The sequence below is a fragment of the Cryptomeria japonica genome, chromosome 3 (genome assembly GCF_030272615.1).
Source record: "Cryptomeria japonica chromosome 3, Sugi_1.0, whole genome shotgun sequence".
Lineage (NCBI taxonomy): Eukaryota > Viridiplantae > Streptophyta > Pinopsida > Cupressales > Cupressaceae > Cryptomeria > Cryptomeria japonica.
Genome location: NC_081407.1, coordinates 76305321 through 76331329, shown reverse-complemented (window position 1 = coordinate 76331329; position 26009 = coordinate 76305321). Strand labels below are relative to the sequence as shown.

Genomic DNA, 26009 nt, shown 5'->3' with positions numbered 1-26009 from the left:
ACCAACAGACCATATGCAGCAACTCACCAGTATAGTTCAAAGATTAGAGCCAGCAATAAAAGACAGTAAGAAGTTTATGGAAAGCATAAATTTGGTTTTGGTGGATCTCTTTCAAATTGTAACCACCCATCTACAAGGTTGAGACAGAAAACTACAACTCTATTGACACCTTGACAACCTTTGTCATTGATGCCAAAGGGGGAGTAGTAGTATGAGAAAATAATCAGCAAAAGACTTATCTTCTCAGGGGGAGCTCACATATTTTTGGTAATATTTTTTGTACACATTTTTGGATTACAAGTTTTGAAATTTTCTCACGAGTGTTGCCATTAATGCCAAAGGGGGAGATTGTTGGCATATGCACACTCCAATGAGACATTGCAGGTGATTGAAGGTTTTGTCATTGATGGCAACCTTACAATCCTATGACACTGGCAAGGCATTCCACTGGCACTAGCAAGATCAGACTCTACACCAGCACTCAGGTCACCGGCACTAGTAGTGAAAGGTAGCATACCGGCACAGAGGCCGACAGGATTTTTGTTGTAATATATTTTGTTTATTATTTGTAAAATCATTGTAAGCCAACTTGGAAAGTTGTAAAATGACTCTTATATAAGAGAGATCATTATAGAACATTTTGTAATGAAGTAAGGAAGAGGAATGTAATTAGGCAAAATAAGGCAGACCTATTATGCGAATTTTAGGATAAGGGTTTATGTTAGAAGCAGAGCAGAAACCAGTACTAGATCTGGCATTATAGATGCTATTTTGAAGTAGTACAAGACACTGGATTTATACAATCCATTTTGTAAGTCAGTGAGACTTCCTATTTTGTATTTGAGTAGTGAGCTCTAGGCAGTTGGCCTTCTTGCATGTGTAGGCCCCTCTTGTAGCAGTAATATTCTCTTACTCGCTAGTAAGTGAATATTGTGGGTCACAAATCCCACCAAGGTTTTTCCCACAACGGGTTTCCTCATTAAATCCTTGTGTTATGGTGTGTTTTTCATGTGGTTGTTTTTATCTCTGTTTATTGCATTACTTTCTGCTTACCGATACATAGTATTAATATGCTCTACATGTTTTAAGTTAAGAAAATCTATTAACCGGTTAGATATTGATTCACCCCCCCCCCCTCTTAGTATCTGTGGGAATCCTAACATAGAGCACTATGATACTTCAAAAATTTGAATTTTTTAAAAATTTCGACTGAGAACTGTGTGTGTAATTTTAAAAAAATTTGGCTGAGAACTGTGTGTGTAAGAGAAACCTAGTTCTATTTATAAACAAAAATACCATCTCAAAGTGCTATAAATGATTAGATTTTAGGATCATGTTTGCGATCCTTGCATTAATTTTGTGACCGTAATATAGTCGAGGGGATGTGTGAGAGACATAAGTCTGTTTTACCCCATGTGAAGTGACGTATTGAGAATCCCCGAGTACTCTGCACTAAAGTTCCATACATACCATCTCCAAAATGCATTTAAAAGAATAAATGCAATTGTCCTGTCAGCCTTCTTGTTCACTGGCACCAGTTATGTGCTTTCATGTGAGTATTTAATAAGAAGTAGCTTGTGGTAAGAGTGTTGTACTTTCCTTTTATACTAATTCGAGCAATTTGGGAAAAGAAGACAGTTTAGAAGGATTTGCAATCAACTCCACAGAAATGCCATCACAACCCATGTTTGCTAACAAGTCAGCAATAGAGTTGCCCTCTCTTAGTGTGTGACTGAAAGAGTAGTCCGAAAAAGTGTCGAGAAGATCCAAGGTATGCTTCAGAACATAAGATAGTTGCCAGGTCTTAGATCTTTTTGAGGTAATTGAGTTGATAATGACTAAAGAATCCCCTTCTATGTGTATATTGGAGAGGCCACACTTCCTTGTTAGTACCTGACCAGTTAGTAAAGCATTTTCTTTCGCCAAGTTATTCGTATCTAGAGGGATGGGTGAAGCTTGGAAAGCACACATTTTGCCAAAATGATCTCGTATGCAAACTCCAATTCCCAATTTCCCTGGATTTCCACGAGAAGAGCTGTCAAAGTTGATCTTAAAAAAATTTGGAGCTGGGGGTGTCCATTTTATGGACGACCTGTCTTTCACATGGATTGAAGACCAGTTTGGGGGAATCCTTATTGGCAAAATAATACCGTGCCAGGATTTTGCAATTGCCTTGTCCCACTGGGTAAATGACTGGATGTCCTTGGAATTTGTGAGAGAAGAGTTGATGATTTCTGCAATTGGATTTTCCAATTTGATCAGAACTTGATCCAGAGAAGAGGATGTCTTTCTAAAGATTCTTTTGTTCCTCTCCCACCAGATTGCCCAAATAATGTGAGCAGGAGCACATTCCCAAATACCTGAGAAGGTTGATGTAGAGAATAAAAGAGGTCAGGAGTTAAACATATCCCACAGTGATTTTGGAAAGGGCAACATGAGTTGGAGTTTATTCATGATGAAGGACCAACATTGGGAGGCGAAAGAGTAGTGTAAAAATAAATGATCAACTGATTCTTCCTCTAAGTCACCAAATACACAATTAAAAGCTTGTGTTATGCCTAGTTTTACTAATCTCTCTGTTGTTAAGATTCTTTTATTCAGTGTTAGCCACACAAAACAACCTGCTTTTGGTAAGACAATGTCATTCCAACAAAAGGAGTATGCCCGACTGCTTGCCTTACTGCTGCAACCCTACTGCAAGGCATTGTAACCTTCTTTGATTGAATATTGCCCTGATTTTGAAGCTGCCCAAATTAACACATCATCTATGTTAGACATGATAATTGTTCTATTCAATAAAATGATGGCCAATGAGGAAGCTTACTGGAGGGGTATTGGGAGAAGAGTAGGATCTTTCCAGATTATTTTTCCTGAGAATATTTCTATAGTAGACACATAGTCACTCAATTTTATACCCCAATGGGCTATGGTTGTATCCATAATGTCTGTCATGTTATCCAATTGAGCAATAGGAGGATGCCCAGACCATGAGTCTTTCTAGAAGTTAGCACTGAGACCATTGTTGATTTCCCATGAAACATACTTGGATATTAGATTCCTTGAATCAATCATGAAGTTCCAAATAGCAGATCCCTTTGGAGGGTCTAAAAGTGTCAATACTCTTGATGGTTGAGTGTTGTCCAAATATTTAGCTTGCATAATCTGACACCATTTGGAGACTGGGTTAGTGTACATTTTCCAATCAATTTCCCTCCAAAGGCCTTGTTGTGGTGCTTCAAATTGTGAAGTCCCACTCCCCCTTGGGATTTTTGGCATGACATATTTTCCAGAGAGGTTAAGGGGATTTTCCTTTCATTTGTCATATTACTGTTCCATAGAAAATCTCTAACGAGTTTTTGCAGTTGTTGGATGACGGATGAGGGAGCCTTGAGGATGGACATGTAATAGTTCGGTATTGCTGTTAGCACTGACTCGATAAGAAGGATTATACCTGATAGTGAAAGCGACCTTACTTTCCAAGCTGAGATTCATGACTGAATTCTACCAATGACAACAGACCAATAGGATGGTTTGTTTGATCCCATAAAAAAGGGGATGCCAAGGTAGGAGGATGGCAATTGGTCCATTGAGAAGCCCAAAGTCTTGCATATTCTTAGTGATAAGATTGAAGGTGTGTTGAAAATGAAAATCTTAGACTTTGAAGCATTAATTTTCTGACCTGAAGCAGAAGAATAGATATCCAATGTTTTCTTGATGAGATTGGCTTCTTTTAGAGAAGACTTACCGAATAACAATGTGTCATCAGCGAAGAGAGAATGAGTTACTGTTATTGAAGTATCTGGAAGGGTGACCCCAAGACAAAGCCCATTTGAGGATTGAAAATCGATGTATCTGCTCAAAGCATCTGCCATGAGAATGAAGAGAAAGGGTGACAGAGGGTTGCCTTGTCTTATCCCCTGTGTACCCTAAAAAAACCCTAAAGGATGACCATTTATTAGAATAGAGAAATATGCACCTAAGATACAATTTTTGATCCATTTGCACCATTTGTCTGAGAAACCAAATTTTGATAATACTTTGAAGAGGAACTCCCACTTGACCCGATCGTATGCTTTCATCATATCAAGTTTGATAACAAAATTTTCTTGTTGGCTCTCATGGACAGAGTATAAAACCTCATGCGCAACTAGGGCTCCTTCCATAGTCTCCCTACCCAGTACAAAACCCCCTTGTTCTTGTGAGATGATCCTTGGTATGAGGAAGTTCATTCTAAGGTAAATGGCCTTAGTTACAATCTTATATATTGTGTTACAAAGAGAAATGGGTCTGAACTCTACGAATGAAGAAGGGGAAGGGGTTTTTGGGATAAGAACAATATTTGTTGCATTAAAACCTTTCAGCATAGCTCCCCTTTTCCTGGATTCTTCCATTACCTCTAAGAGGTCAAAACCAATCACATCCCAACACTTTTGAAAGAGAGGGCAGTGAACCCATCTAGACCTAGGGCTTTATCTACGGAAAGGGAAAATACCACTTTGTGGACTTCCTCCAAAGTGAAGGGGACCAGAAGGGCTCTATTATCCTGGTCGAAAATTAGAGGTGAAATAGATTGTAGTAGAAGCTCAGCATTGTCCTTCCAAGAAGGATCTAAATTAGAATGTGGTGGGGCTAAGAGATTCTTAAAAAACTTTACACCTTAATCTTGGATATTTGCTAAATTTTTAATCAGTTCCCCTGAGTCCTCATGCTTGATTGAGAATATAAAGTTAGATGCTTTCCTTTGTTTTGTGGAGGCATGAAATAATTTTGTGTTCTTATCTCCCTATTGCAGCCAAAGCTCTCTTGATTTCTATCTCCAGTACTTTTCTTCTCTCTTACAGACCTCTTCCCATTCACTTTGAAGGCCCTTTTGTGTAGAGTGCAGGAGTTGATCCAAACCATTGGAAATTATGTCTTGGTTAACTTCTTCCAGTTGTTGAGCAATGATTTTTTTTTGGGCAAAACCATTCTTAAAAATCTTTCTGCTCCATTCCTAAGCTTGGATCTTAATAAACTGAAGTTTCTTAAAAAATTGCAACATCTTCATTCCTCTACATGTAGGGGTAGATACCGACCATTGTCTTAATAAAGTCTGAAAATGTGGGTGTCTAAATCACATGCGCTCAAACTTGAAGGAGGAGCCATAAACTAGCATGGGGTTCTATTTTTGCCATTCCAGGGTAATTTGGACTGGGAAGTGATCTAATTCAGAAATGGGGAGAATGTCTGAATGATAACTAACCTGATTGAGGCGCCATTCTAGAGGAATGAAAAACCTGTCGAGTCTCTTTGCAATCTAAAGGAAGCCTGATATCCTATTAGTCCATGTAAAGAGACCATTATTGGGGATCACATCCAATAAGTTGTTTTTAATGGTGAAGCCAAGAAAATCCTGCATAGATCATGGGGGTGGGCAGATTTCTCCTTGCTTTTCCTTATGAGACAAGATTGCATTAAAGTCTCCTCCAATGATGAAGTTCTATGCTTCCTCTTGTTGGAGTAGAAGAGTCAGCTTGTCCCATAGGCCTTTCTTTTTCAGAGTGGGGATGGGGCCATAAATATTAAATACCATAAAGGTCATGTCATAACATACTGCTTTCAACATTTGCCAGTTAAGATCTTGATCTAATTAGTGAACTTGGACTTTTTTAGGATTCCATAATGTAAGCAATCCGTTTGAGGCCCCAACACCTTGCATGTGGGTCGATCCAAATTGTGTCCATTTAGCCAATGTTTTGTGATACATTTCCTATGATAGCTTCATTTCTTGGATTAAAAAAATGTTTGCCTTTGAAGAATCGAGGTGAGATTTTATTCTCCCTCTTTTGTCATGGGCATTAATGCCTGTGACGTTCCAAGAAATCATTTTCATTGTGAAGAGGGAGTGCCTTTTGCACTCCTTGTAATTCTTTTTGATACTTCAAATTTCCCATCTAAGGTGTTTTGTACACCTACCTCTATTTCTTCTTGAATTTTCACAGAGTTTGGTTTTCTACCTCTCTTTTTTGGGGTGGTGAAGCCATCAGATTTCAAACTGGGGTTTTGTTCAATAGATAAGGATTGTGCATAGTCAAAAGTAATTTTTTATTTCCCTCACCATCTTGTGAAGGGGTTTCCACTCCTTTCTGCCTAATTTCTGAGGGGAGTTCCCCTTTATCTAAGATGTCAGGAGATGAAACACCGCACCTTGTTTCTCATAAGGGACACATTATATTTGTCATACTAAAACCTTCCTCTTCTGCAATTTCCTCAATCATAGTGGCAGCTAGAGTGGATAGGATATCGTCTGCTATTTCCTGGATATGACCCTCCTTACTTGAGATAGCTATCCCTAAAACTGATAAGCTTTGCATTAAATTCTGGATATCGATCGGGGATTCGTTGAACATTAGGTCTCGAACTATAGCTTCTCTGTCATCAGATGTTTTGTCACATAATTGGAGAACCGGTGTGGGCATGGAGGCAGATTTATAGCTAGAAAGGATCCAGTTATACGTGATAAAAAAAAGGGTTAGCTGATTAATCCATTGAACATATGATGGTTCAAAGGCATTCTAAGGTTCAGGGGAATTATTACGAGGTTGTACATGATTGAAAACCAGAACTACCTCATGCCGGCGGGCAGTTGACAGAAGAGGATCTGAGCAATGATTTTTATAGACTGAAAGCTCTAGGCACTCATGACCACTACAAGAATTCGTGAAGTGGCCTGATTGTTGTTGATATTTACAGATGACCTCAACATTATCCAATGCGATGTCTTGATGCCACAAACCCCATTTTGATGAAATGGTTAAATGCTTTGGCAGGGTCTTTTTTGAGGTAAGGAGAAGACAAACCCTAACATCTCTCTCGATTATTTCAAAGGGTATAAGATCGTGAGCAACAAAGATGCCTAGTTGATTAGCCATGGTCTCCACAATATCTGAGTCTATGTATTCCAAAGGAAAACCTAGAAGGGAGATCCAGTGGGGATAAAATTTACAAAGATTAGCATCTGGTTTAAAGTTTGGAATCCAGGATAAGGTAGAAAGACCGACCCCTTGACAAAACTAGCCTTTGTTTTTGTGTATTGCATCTCTATCTTCTGCTGAAGAGAATAGGGCTATAAAAAATTCCGAGTGACTGTCGATGAAGAAAATATAACGAAGACCCGACCAATGACTATTTGCCCATGAAAGAAGAGATTGAAGCGAGATTGAAGAACTAAACTTACTGATGAGAGCCTATTTTCAGAGAAGAGAGACCAACTAGGAGAGAAAATGGTCCTAAAAGGATATCTTGACAATGGAGGTGTCCTCAACCAGAGCCCGAGCGAGAGAGGAGTTTGTCTCTTTAATCTTTGTCAGTTTTCTTTTCCACATAGAGTGCATTGGTATCGACTTTCCATGATCTCCTTGTTGATCTGCTCTAGTTTTCCCATCAACAAAGCCAGCTTTGAGAGGGGGCTGGTGAGGGACGGAAGGGGATGTTTCGCAAATGTCAAAAATTTGTTGTTTCTTTTAGAGTTTTGTTCGGAATGGATTCAAAAATGGAGGCTTTCTGATAGGATTTTGAAAAAAAAATTCCCACCCAAATGAATTTTGAATTTTTTTCCCTCCCGAAAGAATATTGAATTTTTTTTTCCCACCTGAATGAAGGTGGACGATGGCCTGGGTGTCCCTTGAGGATCATACGTGCTATAGGAGTTGAGAAAATACAACACCACAGGAGCCTGAAGATCTTCTACAAGCCAAATAACCTGTTACAAGGAGAAGCAATGAAGCAAAATCTGAAGAACATACAAAACACAGAGAATATGCTAAAAAAGAGAGAGCTCAATATTCACAAAAATATGTAATGTGATTCTTACAATGAAAAGAAAGAACTCAACCTTTAATAGGTCAAGAAACCCTAAAAAGGGAAAACCTAGGTTTGCACATAATAATTAATTAAAATAATTAATTATATGCACCTAAAGTTAGCTTAAGTGTAAAAGAGATAAAGGGAACTTAAATAATTAAACAAAGAATGTTTAATTAATCAAGTAAATACCCGAATACTCTAACACCCCCCCTTAAGCTAGACTTAGGGAGAAGCTAAAACCTAGAACAACTATTGAAAGCAATAAAGATGGGTCCTAGCAACAAGGCCCGATCAGGTACCCAAATACAATGAAATCTCTATGAAACGGAGACAAAGGAGAAAACCCAGTGGGAAAAAACTCCTCTCCAAAAAGAGATAAAAGAACACCACTGAAGCATGAAGAACATGCAAACTCTGTCGAAGAATAACTGCTGATCTGAAGAACATCCACTGAACTAGAACATGACCAGGTAGAGAAGACTGTAATCTACATGAGTGCCCTCAAATGACACTACTCGAATCAGGAGGCAAACAAGGCAAAACAACTGAAATCGAAGATATAGATGGCATGAGAAACCAAAGCCTAAAGAGTTGATCAATTGAACCACGGAAGCATTAGAACCAACAGGATAAACCTCCCCATAATGCAGAAGTGGGGGAGGGACAGGAACACTGAAAAGGACAGCCAAAAACAACTACATGACAAAGAACCAAGAACATCAAAGGTGCTGAGACACATCATCATGAGGTGAATGTCGTGGAAGGAATACTCACTTGACAAAGGAAGATGGCAAACAAAGGCAAACACCAACCCCCTCATGGCACTTGATCAACAATGCATGTACAACAAGACACAATATATGCAAGATTCCAAGTAAACAATGCATGATAGCACTTTATCTCAGTGAGTTTGCATAATTACAAGCTACAATGATAAGAAGACTGGAAAAAGAAATGAGAATCAAAACAGAGACACCCTACTCAAAAAAGAGATCCCAGGACTTCAAACAACCATGATATCCACCAAAGTGCTGAAAAGCAAAAAACTGAATAAAATATGTACAGAGCAGAAGCTGGAAATAAAACCCATTTTTCTGGAAAGTACACAGCACAAGCTTTCCAAAAATATAAAGTTTTTGAAAAATGGAGTTCAGATGCTCATTCTACGTCTCCCAGAGTGCAAAAAAGAGACCTCACTTTGATTGTAAAAAAAATAGTCAAACAGAAAAATTGGAAAAAATTACTAACACCATGAGGTCGGCCTTGGAACCAGCTTTTCGACGCCTATTCGTTCACCAAAATCTAACTCCGTATGCCCAAGATAGGGCCAAAAAACCAAACCCCCCCTTGAAAAAGCCAAAAAAGGGCGTTTGGTGGCCAATGGGTGGTTTGGTGGCCAGGGAGCGGAGCTTCGATGGCACACTGGTGGCGGCTCGGTGGTGGAGTGGTGGCCAGGGGGTTGGGCAGAGATTTCCCAGCAGCAAAGGAGGCCAGGCTGGGCGGAGCTCGGCCGGGGAGAGGAGTTGCGAGAGGTGGTCGGCGAGTGGAGCGGCGACCAGAGGAACATGCAGCGGCCGGCAGGGAGCTGGCGGAGGGCCAGGGCGGAGTACGGCTGGGGAGAGAAGCTGCGGGCGGCGGTTAGTGAGCGGAGCAACGGCCGGAGGAACATGTAGCGGCCGGCGGGGAGTTGAGCGGCCGGCTGGAGCGGAAGCCGGTGACCAAGTAGCGGCCGACGGGAGCGGAAGCCGGGGACCGGAAAAGAATGCCGGAAAGGGCCATCGATGGGGGCTGCAGAGGCCGGATTGACAGGTCTGACAGGCCTGTCAGTCCGGTACCCTGCGGTACCCCCAAACCCCAAAAAAAACTTCCAAAATTTTTTTTTTTCTTAAAAAGAAACAAACCCCCCCCTTTTTTTTTTGGCTTTTTTTTTCAATAAATTTTTTTTAAAAACAAATTTCGGCCTGCATGCCGTAAAAAGGCAAATTTTTTATTTTTTTGAAATTTTTTTTCTCGATCTGCGTGTCAAGGTCGTACGGCCTGGATCTGAGAAAAAAAATGCTCCCAAAGGCTCAGGAACCAAAATAGGTCAAATTTTATATGACCATAGGGGTTTTCGGGCCTTCTGAGCATGATGGTGAGGTCCGTTTAGGCCCAAAGTGCTCAGAAAAAAAGCTCAAACCCTAGGTACATAAAAAATTCCTGAAACCCTAGATCTGCTTCCAAAGCAAAAATTCTCAAAACAAGAATAGGCAACTGCAGATCCAAGCTCTGATACCATATAGGAGTTGAGAAAATACAACACCACAGGAGCCTGAAGATCTTCTACAAGCCGAATAACCTGTTACAAGGAGAAGCAATGAAGCAAAATCTGAAGAACATACAAAACATAGAGAATATGCTAAAAAAGAGAGAGCTCAATATTCACAAAAATATGTAATGTGATTCTTACAATGAAAAGAAAGAAATCAACCTTTAATAGGTCAAGAAACCCTAAAAAGGGAAAACCTAAGTTTGCACATAATAATTAATTAAAATAATTAATTATATGCACCTAAAATTAGCTTAAGTGTAAAAGAGATAAAGGGAACTTAAATAATTAAACAAAGAATGTTTAATTAATCAAGTAAATACCCGAATACTCTAACATGTGCCCCATGGTTGAGAGAAGCTCCTTGGATGTAGGTGTTGGAGTTCAAATGATTTTGAAGATTACCAACTGCTTTATGGGGATGGGAGTGAAATGACTGGGCCGGATGAGCAAGAGGATTATTGAAACAAGTGTCGGGGCTATCTGGCTGATCTTGAAGACATGCGATACGATTTAACCATCGGTTTCCTGAGGGTAAATCTGAAACCGATTTGATGTAAAGTTTGTCCCTAAAGATTTTGACAAAAGGGTTAATGTTAAATTTTGAATATTGGCCAAAACGAGGGACATCCTTTGACTATCCTTGGCGAGGTTGATGGGGGACACTGAAACCTTGCCACCAATTACTGTTCTCTGCGGTCCTGCTTTGAGGCCTTGCCCCGCCTTGTCATGGGACACTGTCATCTTTCCGCCATCTTCCATTCCTTGGGACCCTACTCTGAGCCCTAAGAAAATTCGGGCCTCCTCCCACCTTGTTTAGAAAACCCAAAAAATTTGAACCTCCGCCCATCCTGCTCATTCTTTGATTATTGTTTATATATTCTTATATATTAAGTTATCTACTATTTAATATTATATATAAATAAAATTAACAAATATATTTTAATGTACAATTTTCTTATCTTACTGTATTAATATATTTACTATTTACATTACATAAAAGAAACATTATAATATATTATAATGTAATTATTAAAATTAAAAAATAATTTTATTTGAATGATATATTTACTATATATATCACAATATAATAATTATTAAAACTTCAAAAATTTGAAAAAATTAAAAACTTTAAATATCTAAAATTTTCTGGAGAGGAAAATTAAAAAAAAATAATTGAAAGAAACAGAAAATTAATGATAAGGTGAGTACGACATAATTTTTACAGCTAGCGAATATACGGAATATTCTGTATAAAAGATAATGTTTTAAAAATTAAATGAAAGATTCGGAGGGGATAGTGAAAAAAATTAATATAATTTGATATTTTATTTAATGTATTGAAATGTGTAATTAAAAAAAAGAAATTTAAATTTTGTACCTATTGTTTATCATATAGATTAATAAAAAAAAAAATGATATTTGTATAATAATATAAATTAAAAAGTTAAACATAATTTTATTTTATTTTAAATTTAATTCTATATTCTATATTCTATATGATATTCTAATAATACCTCTTGCAAAAGTCAAGTCCGATATTCTATATATGATATCTCTCAACTATTTTGAGGTGTATAATTAATAGAATATTAGTGGTATAATGCCACAGATAATTAATAGGGCCTATAATTATCTGTGAGGGCGGCGTGGAGGACGCCTTGATCTAACAGATTGTAGAGAAAAAACAGGAAAGGGTGAAACAGAATGCAGCTACTAGAAACAAGACTTGGCACCACCTCCATGACTCTTTATAACATACTTCAAATCCTACTTAACAGAAGACTTGTTGACAAATCAATGGAAGAATACCCATTTGCCATATCTGTAATGGAACAGTTCAATGTTGCATGGTTTAAAAGGTAGCTAACATCTCTCTCCTCTATTAGTATAAGCCAAGATCTCCCATCTTTCTCAGTGGTGTTTTTAAGGAATTCATCAAAAGTTTGCCATGGGTGAGAAGGCAAAGAACACTAAAGGTAGGAGTAAGAAAAAGGATCTGCCACCATTGCCAACCTCTAATAGCAGAGATTCATCACCAAGGTATTATGACTTTCAGAAGAAAGCAGTTCATCCATTACCATCTTCAGAAGAGTCATCCAGGAATGGAAATAACAGAGGCCCCCTAGATGTTTTCCACAAGTACATAAAGATGATCAAGCCCTTGTATGAAAAAATCAGTAATAAATGTGATCAAAGGATATTTTCTGGTCACTTGAGAGTAGATAAAAATGTCAGTGCTTCAGAAGTAGAAAAGAGAATTGAGGCAGGTTCAGAGAGTAGGGGTAAGAAGAAGTATAGTCTCAGAAGCAGTCACCATGTTTGTTTCACTGAGGATCCAAGGAAGGTTAAGAAAAACTTTGGTTTCGGTAGTCCAAGGGGTACATCTCCAAGCCATGGTTGTATGGTGACAGGGAGAAGCTACCCATCTTCCATGGTTTCATCTCCAAGCCATAGTGGAGTTCTCATTGGAAGAAGCTACCCATCTTCCATGGTTTCTTCTCCAACTCATAGTGGAGTCCTCAATGGTTTGAATTCTAGTACTATCAGCAGCATGGAAGAGTTGCAGAGTGCTGTCCAAGCAGCCATTGCCCATTGCAAGAATTCAAATTCCATCAGTTCTGGTAAAGATTTCTTTTTGGGTGTTAGATTCTATTCAAATCAACTTTACATAGCTCATATGATTAAAAAGCACATGAGATGGAGTATTCTTGTGCCTTAAATTGTTGAAGGTGATCAACTATTTGGATTATAAATTTGTGTTCAAGATTTCAGAAATGCTTTCTCTTCATTGTCCTAGTGTCATCAGTTGATTATTCTTATGTATGAAAATTTGTGCTTGAATTAGTCAAACGGATATATAACATTTAGGTGTGGAATTAGTAATTTTGTCATTGAGTCAGAGTTGTGTTTAATTTGAACAGATTTCCACAATCTATATCGATATGATTGGTGTGTTTTTGGATTTTGATCATGTATGAATATTTTGAATTGATATTTTGGTTTGCATTCTGTGATCCATCATCAGGATGAAAGATAGCATAAGTAGATGACAATAATTATTTCATCTTGATGATGGATCATGAGTGTGACCTGAAATGTTGATTCAAAAAATTCATACACAATCAAAATTCAAAAACACAGTAATTATATATGTTTAATTTGTTTTTGAAATTATTTTATTATAGAGAGAATTACACCTTTTCCAATGTCTTATGTCTCGTGTAAATTTTTTTTTTTTTAATTTATTTAAAGAAACAGGTGATTTTATTGATTTTGTTGATAAAAGAGAGGTTTTTGATAGAAACTCAACTCTTATAGAAGAAAACCCTAGAAAAGAACAACTGTTCAATTGTAACCAAAATTCAACAAAATAGCAAATTAGGTCTAAATCAGCAGAGGGGTCTATAAGGATCAAGAGAAAAAGACATAAAAAGAGCATGAATAAAATAGATTCAAAAGAAATTAAGACTTATGATGATGAATCATAAAATGTAATACAAAACGTTGATGAAAAAGCCCACATACAATCAAATTCAGAAACAACCGCTTACAAAACTAGAACTTCTTCAGCACCATAGCAACATCTCACCATAGCAACATCTCACTTGTCTTCCCCCCAAAAAAACTTTAAATGCTCCTCTACAAAGTTGTATCATCCTTACTGGCCTCCTCCATCAGTTTACATTTGTTTCCTCTCGTTCTCAAATTGGATGCAACATGATCTAGAATGAAATGAGATTTTAGTCTCTCTTGTAGTACTTTGATGCTTTTGATACAATTCTTAATGTTGGTTTGACTAAGGTCAACCACAATCCTCAGATAAGTTTAAATTTTCACCGGATACTTCTCTAACATTTTATTCCTTTCATTTAGCTTATTCAAATTTTGTATAACTATATTTACCTCATATAGTTTTCAAATTTTGTACAAAAGTGTTAAAACCTCTTAACAAGCCTGCCTTGTAGCTGTCAGAACCTTAATCATTATAGTTAAAGCCCATTGAAATGGGATTACATAATATGTAGATGTAGGAGTGAATATTTCTATACTTGAGTTGTAGAAATGTGTTCAACTTCATGGTGTGTAATCATATAAAGAAATTTACAATTTCCAGTGTGTTAAATACTGTGCGATGAATTTTTTTCTGTGCTAAAAGTAGTTGTAGACTACAGAAAACTTATCTGAAATGCTCAAGAATTTGGCTTTGTATGTGGTTGCAGATCTCCAAGTCTCAGAAAGGTTCTGAATTTTGGTCTTAGCTGATTGTGGGTATCAATGAAGGGAATGGACAGGATAACACTAATTGTGTGTCCTAGTCTTTGTTGCTAATTCTCATGAAGTTTTACTGTTAGGGTTAAATAAATCTGTGATGGTAGAATATCATCAAAAACTAAAAGAATGCATAAATAAGGGACATCCTTCCATATCAAGCTACAAGCTACAAGCTACAGCAGTAATCAAATAAATATAGGTGTATATATAAAATAGTGACACGCGACCTATATAAAATAGTGACACACAAGTTCAAATCCTGTAGGGGCAATGTATATACACATCGTTTGTAGCACACTTAGGTGTTTCTTGCATGGAATACGGGGCAGTCTCATATAGTGTAAGCCACTTGAAACCATTTGTAGACCCAAAAACAGATTCTCTGATATCGTGGACCATAAAATGATCCATTTCCATTTCATGTGATTTATTATTATTAATGATATTTAAAGATATTCAATGCGTAACATCCTTAGTCATTTATGCTTATGTAATATTATGTCAAATTTCATATATGCTACATATTTCTTGTTCATGTTTACTTTTGGATACCAACACTATTTTCTACATGATCCAATTTCACCATTTTTATTATATTCATGTGATAGTTGATTTATTGCAATTATCCCGATTATTCTTAAGTGAAAGATTAATATTGAGACTTGAAATGTACATGATATGATTATAAGATGGTTATGCTTTATTTATTTGTATTTATGTCTGTTGCAATATATTGTGCTTTGGCTTTTATTATCTTGTGGGTATGCTTGATGTGTTAATTGAATATGCAAACATAATATTAAAATCAATAAGATTTAATTCGAAGACAATCATATGATTTGCTTGGTGTTATAATCCTATCTTGGGTCTAGTTAAGGTTAAAGACACACGATCTGTTAAATTAGTGAAACCCAATCCAAATCACTCATGATTCAAGAACTTTGTCTATGCTAGACTAGTAATATGTCTACATTCCTTGCATGCTTTTAATTAAAATTTATGTGCATAGTGTTTGTCAAGAGTAGGATAGATTTAATAGCCATGATAAAATGATAAAATTCTCATGGATTGATGAGGGATTCATTTGGATTCTAAATGATGAATCATAAATGTTGTAGCCTAATTTCCAATTTGTAAACTTTAGCTAGGGTGTCCATTTCTTGTGTAGTGTGGGTTGTTTTTACAAAAAGACTAGTTAATGGATCTATAGCTTTAAGATAGTCCTAGATTACTACATCTTCATTAATTGTATAAGGTGGTTGCAATCATATGTAGCATTTAAATTTTGGTATTGAACATGGTTTAAGGTTCATTAGGTTCTTTTTTGCATGTGGCAAATTGTTGGTACAAGAAAGTTGGTTTAACATAAACTCTAAATATATTTATGAAAACATCCTCTACATCTTATCAATTGTCAATGGAATGAGTGGGTAAACTCCGATACTAACTATAGGCTAGATCCCCAAGTGTGTAGGGAAACAACCTATAGACTACATCTTGATGCTCAATTTGTGGCCTAATATCTACATCTTTGAAGGCTTGGATATGTTATTATGTAATTTTGGGTTCTCCATAAATGTATGGGGGGGTAAAAATTCTTAAGGTTCTTTGGCATGTCATTGATACCTTGGGGAATTGCCCAAGGGTGAGTGACGTCTAGTGAAAAATACAATTTATTGAGGTGGGTTATGTGTTGTGAATGGGGAAATAAGTGTTGAGATCATGGGTTGTGAAGTATTTCTTCCTCTAACACTTCTTGCCTTAGTGAGGAATCCTAATTTAAAGAATTACGCTATGTTTGGTGTAGCTCTAAGAACTCTTTCCAATTTATTTGGTGAGAAAGAACCTATTCAAACCAATTTTTGGTAGTTTAGAATGCACCCTCCTTCTAGTGCAAGTTTTGTTGATGGAAAAATTAACACATGAAACATAGGTAGGGAGTTTTATCTCTCATCTTGTGTAAAAGATAATTAACCTTTTGATTAACAACCTTCCAAGGTCTTGAGAGTTGGGACATGACTGTGCTATGTAACTTAAGGATTTGTTGGTGATTTCTATCCAATTTCGAGTGACTATTCAACCAATCCTATTCTAACAAAATTTTAAAAGAAATCACAAAAGATGATTTAAGTCATGCAAGACATAAATAATGAATAATAAACATGCAACTCATATTTGACTAGCTATCAATGAGATTATTCTAACCAATAACACTTAGATCAGTTTAAAACACAACTTGAAACATTAATAGTCCAAGATTCAAAGAGATTCTTAAAATTAAATACATGCAATCATTATTTATAGCTACCATATTGCATGTGGAAACTATAAATAAAATTAAAGTCTAATGGAAGAACTTCTATCTTGCATGTGGAAACTATAAATAAAATTAAAGTCTAATGGAAGAACTTCTATCTCATTAACAATTGATAAATTAAAAGTAGCAAGAGAAATATTGGTATTATAAAATTTCAAGAGCAAGTGGTTAAATTATATTGATTTCTTCTTCAAAATGGTGATTACAATCATCTAGCTTAAATTCACTAGATTTCATGTTCCAACAATTTCTACAATGCTTCTATACTATGCTAAAATTCTTGAAAGTTAGAAACTAAATGATCAGATAGATGAAATAATTTGGTTCTATGTCCTAAATCTTCAACCTTGAGACCCTTAGAATGATATATAGATTTTATAATTTATAGCACAAAAGTGAAAAAATTGCCCACCCAAAAGACATGTAAATAGAGAGTCCAACCAACATGCAAGTTGTCATTTCAAAGTAGGTTCTTGTTTTGACTCCAATTTTCAAAATTGCATTAACTAGTTCTAGTGACAACTCTTAATTAACCAAAAAATATCACAAAATATTTGCAAGTTATAACTTCAACAATTTTTCACAAAAAAAAATAATATTAAAATAAAAAAATAAATTATTTTTTCAAAATTTAAATTATGGTCATTACATTCTTTTCTAGTACTTGTATTCTTGGTAACTCACTAATCATAAGTTCAATGCATCCTCATCAAGCACATCAACCCTCTCTAATTTGTTTGGACTTCTCAAAAACCTTTGATATACTGTCTGCGCTCTAAATTGATTTCTTAATATCCTCCTTGGCCCCCTTAATGCTCATTTCAATGTTTCATATTTCTAAAGAAATTCATCATTGATGCCTTTAGATACACTATACTATTGATATGCTTTTTCCCTCCATGCTTCTTGCACAACATCCAAAGAATGAAGCCTATGCTTGTCTGTCAAAAGTAAATCCTAGATAATTAATTGTTTTTTTTTTCTCAAAAGTAATGTAGTTGTTATACAACTCTTTTTGCTCCTTTAGAAGGAATACTGTATGATGCACCACTAAATCTCTTTTGAAATATAGGATATTTATGCGTTTTACTACAAAATATATATTCTCCTCTTTCAAAATATTTTCTTTCTTCAACTCCTCAAGGTCTATATTCTACATCTCATTAAGCAATTGCAATTGTTCATGGTATACCTTTTCATCCTCTCTAAGGTTATTTGTATAAGATATCAAATTTTTCTCTAGATTATTAGGCTCTTCATAATACATGTATCCTTCCACCAAATGTTTTTCCATCTTCTCAAGATATTTAAAAGCCTAACTATCTATAGCATTATCCTTTTTCTTTCATAGTGTAAGGTAGGTAAATGGGATTCACTAGTCTAATTATGTAAAATAGGAATCAAAATCCATTTACACTAACAATACATTCAAGAATAATCAATAGGCCCACTATAGATGAGTTGGGTACAATGATTGAGTTATTCTTTGCTTGTGATTTGATTTCATAAGAGAATGCAAGAACTAGTTCTAATAATAGAAAATTGATAGCAATCAATATAAACATTAAGCTATAGAATAAATATGCAAACACTGAGAATAGATTTGGCAGTAGGGAATAGAAAGGAACCTATGTCTCCAATTTGAGCTTAGAAGTGTTGGACTATGTGGCTGACATCCTAGCCTACAAGTCTCTGATGCAAATATCAGGTTCACATATTCGGGAACAAGATGTTGCTCAGAATATCTCCTTGAAATTTGGTTGAAAAAGTATCAGACTATGTGGCTAACTGCAATGTCCATGGTTTTCTACTTCTTTAAAGTCTGGATCTCTTTGTCTTATTTTGCACATTTTGAATCTATAATCCTTCTCTGTCGAATCTAAAAACTACACACACAATAGAGGAAAATGGTGTTGGGTGGATATGGATTTTCCTAGGTCAAACCCTAGGCTTGGAATTAACCCTATATTGAATAATTGATAGAAAATAGAGCTTACCCTTGTAGGGAAGAGGCTAAAATGTTAAGAAAATACTAAATTCACAATATGATACCTTGAACTTGATATTTTTTTGATGATGCAATTCTCCTTGGATAGGACCCTCAAGGGTTGATGCAATAACATGACATGGCAAGACAAAATCAATCATGAAAAACCACTTGCATAAAGATTGATGCAACTTCCTGCTCCATAATGCTCAGATCTGAAAAAAAATCGCTAATAATGCTTGCTCTAGAAGCTGATATGAATGTGGATGGATGAAAATAAATCAAGAAAGATGCTTTTATATAGTGTTCCCAGAGTATTTCATAAATTAGGTTGATCTCTAATGGTCATATTCAAATATCAGAATCACAAATCAACTGGCGAGAATCAATATATACCAACAAATTCAAATTTGGGCCTAATCTAGGGGGACTATGGCTCCTAGTGCCATAGTCCACCTAAAAAGGGGTGGTAAAAAGGAAAATTAAGTATATATAGGCTCACAAGAGAGAATCTGATCACCATATCATCATATGAAAATAATTTTGTAGTAACAAGGCCAAAAATAGGCTTGAAAAAAATATAGGAGGAGACACACTAAGGGCTAGGCCCAAAAATGAAAGTGAAATTGTAAGGGGTTACAATTTACGATGCTACAGTTATCCCCCACTATAGTAGGAGTATGAATATGCATTCATACTCATGGTAAATTAGAGTGAGAGAAAGAGAGAGAGAGGGAGAGAGGGAGAGGGAGAGAGAGCAAGATTAACAAAAAGTAAGACGTCACTAAGTTTGAGAGAACAAGTCCCCAATCTTAGGGTCTTAACTCACACAATCACATCCAAGGAATGACACAAACAAAGAAAAATAAAGAAAATATAAACAAAGGGGAAAAAAGAAAACAAAGGCAAGAAAAAAGACACAAAAAGGGTTAGTACTAAAAATAGAGGCTCCAAGTCAACTAGTTGAAGAGACCTTGATAATCAAAATGTCTCAAATTCTATTATCATTCATGAAATGTTATTGTAAGAGCACAAGTGGTCCTATAGAAAGAGAAATAGCATACACCAATTGATGAGACAAGAAACTACATTGATCCCACTATTAGCAAATTGTGTTTGTTAAACCTATGAGGATCTAGTTAATACTAAGAGAGGGTGGGGTGGGGGGGGTGAAACAGTATTAAGACCAATTGAAAATTTAAACTCAAAATCAAACTTATATCAGATTTGAAACCATTTAACAAATATCTTAACTTCTTTAATCAAATCTAACAACCTCTTTATCAGATTTTCTTAACACATTAATCAAATCATTTACCATATCTATCAATACTTTCACCACTTGAACAGTCATATAAACTTGATCATTAACCTCATCAATCAGATCAAATACGTTCTCTACCAATTCTTATCAGTATCGGTAACCTCTGATAAACTTCTAATAAAACATCATAATGAGTGTCTCAGAAATAAAGCATGAAATGAAACATAAACAAGAACATCACATGAAAAACATTCCACACATGAACACCATAAGTTTATGACATGGAAACCCAAATAGGGAAAAACCACAGTGGGAGTTGGCACCCACAAATATTTGTACTATTCTGAAGTACGCCTTGTTAGGAGCTTAGCCCTATTAGGAGCTTACAATATGCCCTGTTAGGAGTCACCCAATTAAGGGATTTTCCTTGCAGCCCGGATAGGATCTTGATGACCTGTTAGGATCAACCTCATGAGAGGATTTAACACTCTTTTGAGAGATGCCCTATTAGGGGACTTAAATGTTTAAGTCATGTTAGGACCTACCCAGTTAAGGGATTTAACCTGCTGCAACTGTTAGGGAACAATAGTGAAAGAATGATCTGTTACTTGCACTTGTCTGCTTGCTTGATCAGATCCAATTAAGCTCAACACTCTGCAACTCTCAGGTAGATCTCACACTTCACTTGGACAGCTCAACACATTCTCTAAGACCACTGACATCATAAACATCAACTGTGTCTTCCTAAATAGCCATCTCAACTAGGTCGGCCACTAAACCCTAATTACATCATGAATTTACAATTAAAATCATAAGAGATCATCCTAGATTGATATATAGATCATTATAAAAAATTACAATGCAATATCAACTGTTTATTGATCATAACCCATCATGAAAAATCTGATTGGTATCCTCAAAACACTCTACTAAGTGTTTCATTGATTCTGAAGAAATTCTTCCTTGAATCGTGCCAAAATAGCAATCAAATCTTTTCACGCAGGTTGTGTCATGTTACCACCTTCATGTAGACTCGTTGTTGATCACCGTCATAACAAAAATCATTACTGGTTTGATGATATCTTCACCGGTCTTAAACCCTACTAAAACCTTAACAAAAATTCATTAGAAATTTGAAACATGCCTTTCAGTAATCATCACAAGTTTTGGTTCCTATCAGATACTCCTTTCCATGATACAAGCTCACCATTCAAACCACAAATCACCAATAATCATCGATCGACTGATTCAACCAAAACATCTCTTCTTTACCAGTTAAAGTCCTATTTCACAGATTTCAATTCTCTATCGGTAAACCATGTCTTCCGGTAAACCAAATCACTTAGATGACAAAACAAAACATCAAGAACGTTAGTTGCCATCAATGACAACACAAATAACTAATCAAGTCATCTAATCACAAAATCTCAATCTATTCATCACAAATAGACTTCTATCCTTTACCGGTGCAGTCATCAGTCTTCAACTATATCACCTGCATCTGTATCAGTTATGCCAAATGCCAATAGTGTTATGATATGGGCTCATGGGGAAAGAGAGAAAGACATGGATTCTACTGGCTAGCAAGTTATATTATTCTAGGTGATCCTTTTAAAGAGAGGGATAAGAATGGACTCCACTGGACAATAAGGTGCGACAAGGAAAGTCAAAGTGGGATAGCAAGGTGTGTTATGCTAGTTGACTCAAACTAAGAAATATTACAAAGAAAAACTTCTTGTTTTTTAAATAATCTAAAAAAATCAACTACAAAATGGGTGCTACAATGTGCAACAATACAAATATTACCGAAGAAAACCCTCTATTTACAAGGCAATCCAAAAACTTGACTACAAAATGGGTGTTGCAGTGTGCACCAACACAAACAACAAGGAGGCTTCTCATGGCCCCCTTAAGGTGTCAACATACATCCATGTTGACATTTGAAGGAAGTAAAAAATCAGGATAAACATCTTCACCACCAAGGAGATATCCTTAACAAAATTGCATGTATTCCTAAGCTAGAAAGAGGATACAACTATTTTAAGAAAGGAAGAGAGAGTTGTAAAAGAAATTTCTTGCAACAAGTTTAAAGGTATCCTTTTCAAGGATACATAGCTATCAAAGAGGGAGGAAGAGATCTTTTTCTTAAGATATCTACCTCCAAGAGGAGATATTTAACAAAGATAACATCTCCAACTCTAAGGAAAGGCAAGGAGATCGAGGTTGCTACAAGGATTTAGCTGCCATCTACCTTGTAAATCCTATGACATGGTTCCAACATCCTTCGAAAGTGTCCTAAGGCACTTAGGATGTATTGGGAAAATAGTTTTTAATATTTAATTCTCACTATTATTTGTAATATATTCGTAATGAGTGATGGGTTCTACTAGTAGCAATAAAACTAGGTAGTGAACACAATTATTTAATATTGTTTTCCCCAATTATGAATGTCTAGAATAAGATATTTAATGTCTTAAGTAGAAAAAGAGTGACTTATGGGCTTCTCCTAGTGGAAGCATGGAAGAGGCAGCATGTGTCTTTTGGCATTCAATTATTTATTGCATTTGAAGTAATGGTTATCTTGTAAGTATGGGCATATAATTTTGAGAGAAAGTATTGGAAGCTAAATTGGTGTCTTTTCAAGTTCTGTGGAGGCATTCCAAGGGTTGTGATTGTGAGGAATGAAGAGGCTCATTTGGGAACTTGTATTGGTGGTTTTGGAGCTCTTTCCATTCTATAAATTCAGCCTTTTGTGTAGATTATAGGTGTAATAGTTGAATGCATATTTCTCTATAAGAACAAAGGATTTAAATGGGAAGCACAATGAGGTTGTTCATATTTACATAGGTGCTTCTATGTTGGAGGAAAAGAGGAGAATGGAAGTGATTGTATTGTAAACACTTTGATGTAGATATTCCAATAGACACAACAAAATAGGGAGATCTTTCTCCCAACTTACCTATTCAAATAGGTGTCAACTCTTCACAAACTCTCAAGAGACCTCGCAAGGCTAATAGGTGCTCAATAGGCTTCAACACCCCCAAAGTATACTCATGCCTCCCCACCCTTGTAAAACCATTGGGATTCATTATATTGGGTTCAAAAAACTTGTTCAAGGCCAATATGAGTCTCTCCAACCCCTAGATCACACCAAACCCTTAAACCCTACTCACACAAGACCAACTCCTATTAGGACCCCAACTTGTCCATAAGCATAACTCAAAATGAAAAATAGATATTCACCAACCCAAGGAACTTCAAGACACCCTTGAAGAGACTCTTCAACATAGGCAAATCACCATCCTTCACCCTCCCATCCACCCTAAAGACAATAAAGAAAACTTGTTGCTATATCAATGGTTCACTATGGCAGCCACAACTTTGTTTAGGACAATCATAATAATTTGAGTCAACTCCTCTCACCAAGGATTCTTATCACCTTCAAAGGTTACTAAGTACCCCCAAAAAACTTTCAAAATTGTCCTGCACTCACCCAACCCTTTCTTTGCATCATATTCACAAAATCTCGGGTTACTAGTTCATTAGGACAACAATATACCCAATTTTAGGACAGTCATAAAAAATAATGAGATTTTTGACCAATCTATTGGCATTTGCATGAAAATTGCATTAATGATATGTTATTGTCATTGATGTCAATTGAACCGGTAATGATATTAATGATGTTGTTGATATTGTTGTTATTGTTGACATTGTTTTGTAACTAGTAGGAAGAGCTTTGTGAAGGTTATTGTAAACTGGTATGTAAGTTTGTGAGTTGAATCGGTAATCAGAGTAAAAGGTTAAACCATTTCTATGTTATGTAACCGGTAAACCGTACCAGTTGTTTTTCTTAAACCCTAACCAATTAAGGTTGTTGAATTGGTTATATTGGTTTATGATCTGATGTTGAGCAGTAGTGATGATGACACCTAAGGTCATTATATGAAGACAAGTTCAAAATGTTTTGGCGCGTTTGTTTGTCTAGGGAAGGTAAAAAATGTATTGCATCTAATGCAAAGTGCATGATGAGTTACTAAGCTGGAGGAAGCAGTAATCAAGGAGTGGTTGAGGTTTTCTTGATTGATGTGATGAGATTTCTATGAAATCCAATGGTCATGCTTATACCGACCTGTTTGTAATCTTGATGATGAGAGGATTAGATTTTTGTTGTGTTACCGACCTAATTGATTTGTATTTAAGGTCAATGAAGTTGTTTTGTTTGAGAGGTGGCAAGACTTGGCAGAAATCAGTTGAGTGTGTGGTTGCCTAACCGGAGAATGAGTCTGTAGTTTTAGTAAAGGAAGATAGAAGCTTAAATGGATGTGATCAAGCAAATGTAGTTCTATTTAGATAGTGTAGCATCCTAAAATTGTGACACTTGCAATTTCAACTGCATTTGGGTCTTCACGATGGCGACGCAACACTGAACCTGAATGGAGACCCCGAAACTTGTTCATGACATCAAAACTGCATTTTCTAGCACCCTGGCCTGATCCTCCTTGCACCCTGCTGTCCCTGGAGGTGGGACCATGGCACCCAGTGCCCTGGTCCTTCAGGACAGGGTGCCCAGCGCCCTGGTCCCCCAGGACCATGGCGCCCAGCGCCCTGGTCCCTGGCCCTATTTTGGGCCCGGTCTCTTATGGGGCTTCGGGTCTTTTAGTTTGCAAATTGGAAAATAACCTTTCCTGGTCAGCCCAAGGTCAGAAAAATCAGTCTATCAACCCTAATTGACAAGTATATAAACTACATTTCCTCTCCCATTTTGGTAAGAAGATGGAAAAAGGGCAGAAATGATATTCAAACATTCCAGCATTCAAGCATTCCTTCAAGCAATTGATCATTCTAAGTCTCCATTCAAGGCTAAGTGTTGCATTCAAGACAAGGATTCAACCATTGAAGAGGAGATCACATACAACATACAACATACAACAACATTTACACCTTCGCATGTAAGAATACAAACATTCTTACAACAAGGTATCAAGTACTTGTTTACATTACAAACATTTACATTTACAGCATTTCTCATTTCTTGGTTAATTCTAAAACCGGGGTTTGACCTAAAGGCAAACCCCTAATCCCTAACCCCCCAATCGTCTCCACTTTTCTGTGTGTAGGTTGCAGGTATGCGGCTGTAATTGAAGATCTGGAATCCTTGTGCAGAGACGAATAGATCCCCCTTCGTTTCGCGGATTTTTCGGAGGACCGTGTGCACGCCGGGTGCCATCGTCCCGTCAAATTTTGCTCAAATTTGCAGGACAGCGTCGTCTCAACATTTTACTACTAATTCCAGGTCCACAGCTTCATCCTATATTCCTATCTCCGTTTATAAGTGAATCTTTCTTGCTTCTACATACATTCCTAGTTCAATCTTCTATCTACATTCTTTACAAAAGAGGGTAGCCTTGCTGTCATAACCCTTGAAACTCATTTAGAATCCAATCTTGCATTGTGTGGGATTGGATCTTGTGGGCTTCAAACCCTCTTTTGAATCTAAAGTCCCTCCTAAGTGAAAACCGTCAATCCTAGTGACCCCCCTTCTCCTTGGAGTGGGGGAGAACACCTAGGGTTCGATTTTCCACTTTACATTTTGGTGAACCCGACGTGAACATCCTTTCTGATTATTCATGGTTAGATATGAAAATTGGATGCCTTTATTACATTTCCATGCTTGATCTTTTGCAAATTTTAGAGGTTAATTACATGAAAACCCTAAATTTTTCGTTTTAGTAATTGAGCTTGTGAAATGTTTAATTGATAATGCTTGTTTCAGATCTACCCTTCTACTAAAAATTGTCAAATCATATCTGTGCTTTAATTTTGAAAATTAAGTGGTTAAGTGTCAAAACCCTAATTTTTAAAACCCTCTTGATTCAGCCTTTGACTGATAATTTCACTGATCAAAACATCTCCAAATCAGCAGTAACTTTGGATTCCGCAACAAAATCATAATATCTTTCATCCCTAAAAATTTGGAAAAAAGTTGCGAGGACCGTGTGCACCCCGAGCA

At 36.4% G+C, this 26009-nt stretch overlaps 2 protein-coding genes across 2 annotated transcripts; both read left to right on the top strand.

Annotated features, from left to right (window-relative positions):
• The first annotated feature begins 9225 nt into the window (after positions 1-9225).
• LOC131873958 (uncharacterized) lies at positions 9226-9651 on the top strand. Its single transcript, XM_059217146.1, has one exon. It carries the CDS (start codon positions 9226-9228, stop codon positions 9649-9651), a length of 426 nt encoding a protein of 141 aa, XP_059073129.1.
• A 2310-nt stretch (positions 9652-11961) lies between these two features.
• LOC131033728 (probable membrane-associated kinase regulator 1) lies at positions 11962-12875 on the top strand. The gene has a single exon (XM_057965003.1). It carries the CDS (start codon positions 12105-12107, stop codon positions 12873-12875), a length of 771 nt encoding a protein of 256 aa, XP_057820986.1. The 5' UTR covers positions 11962-12104.
• Positions 12876-26009: the final 13134 nt, after the last annotated feature.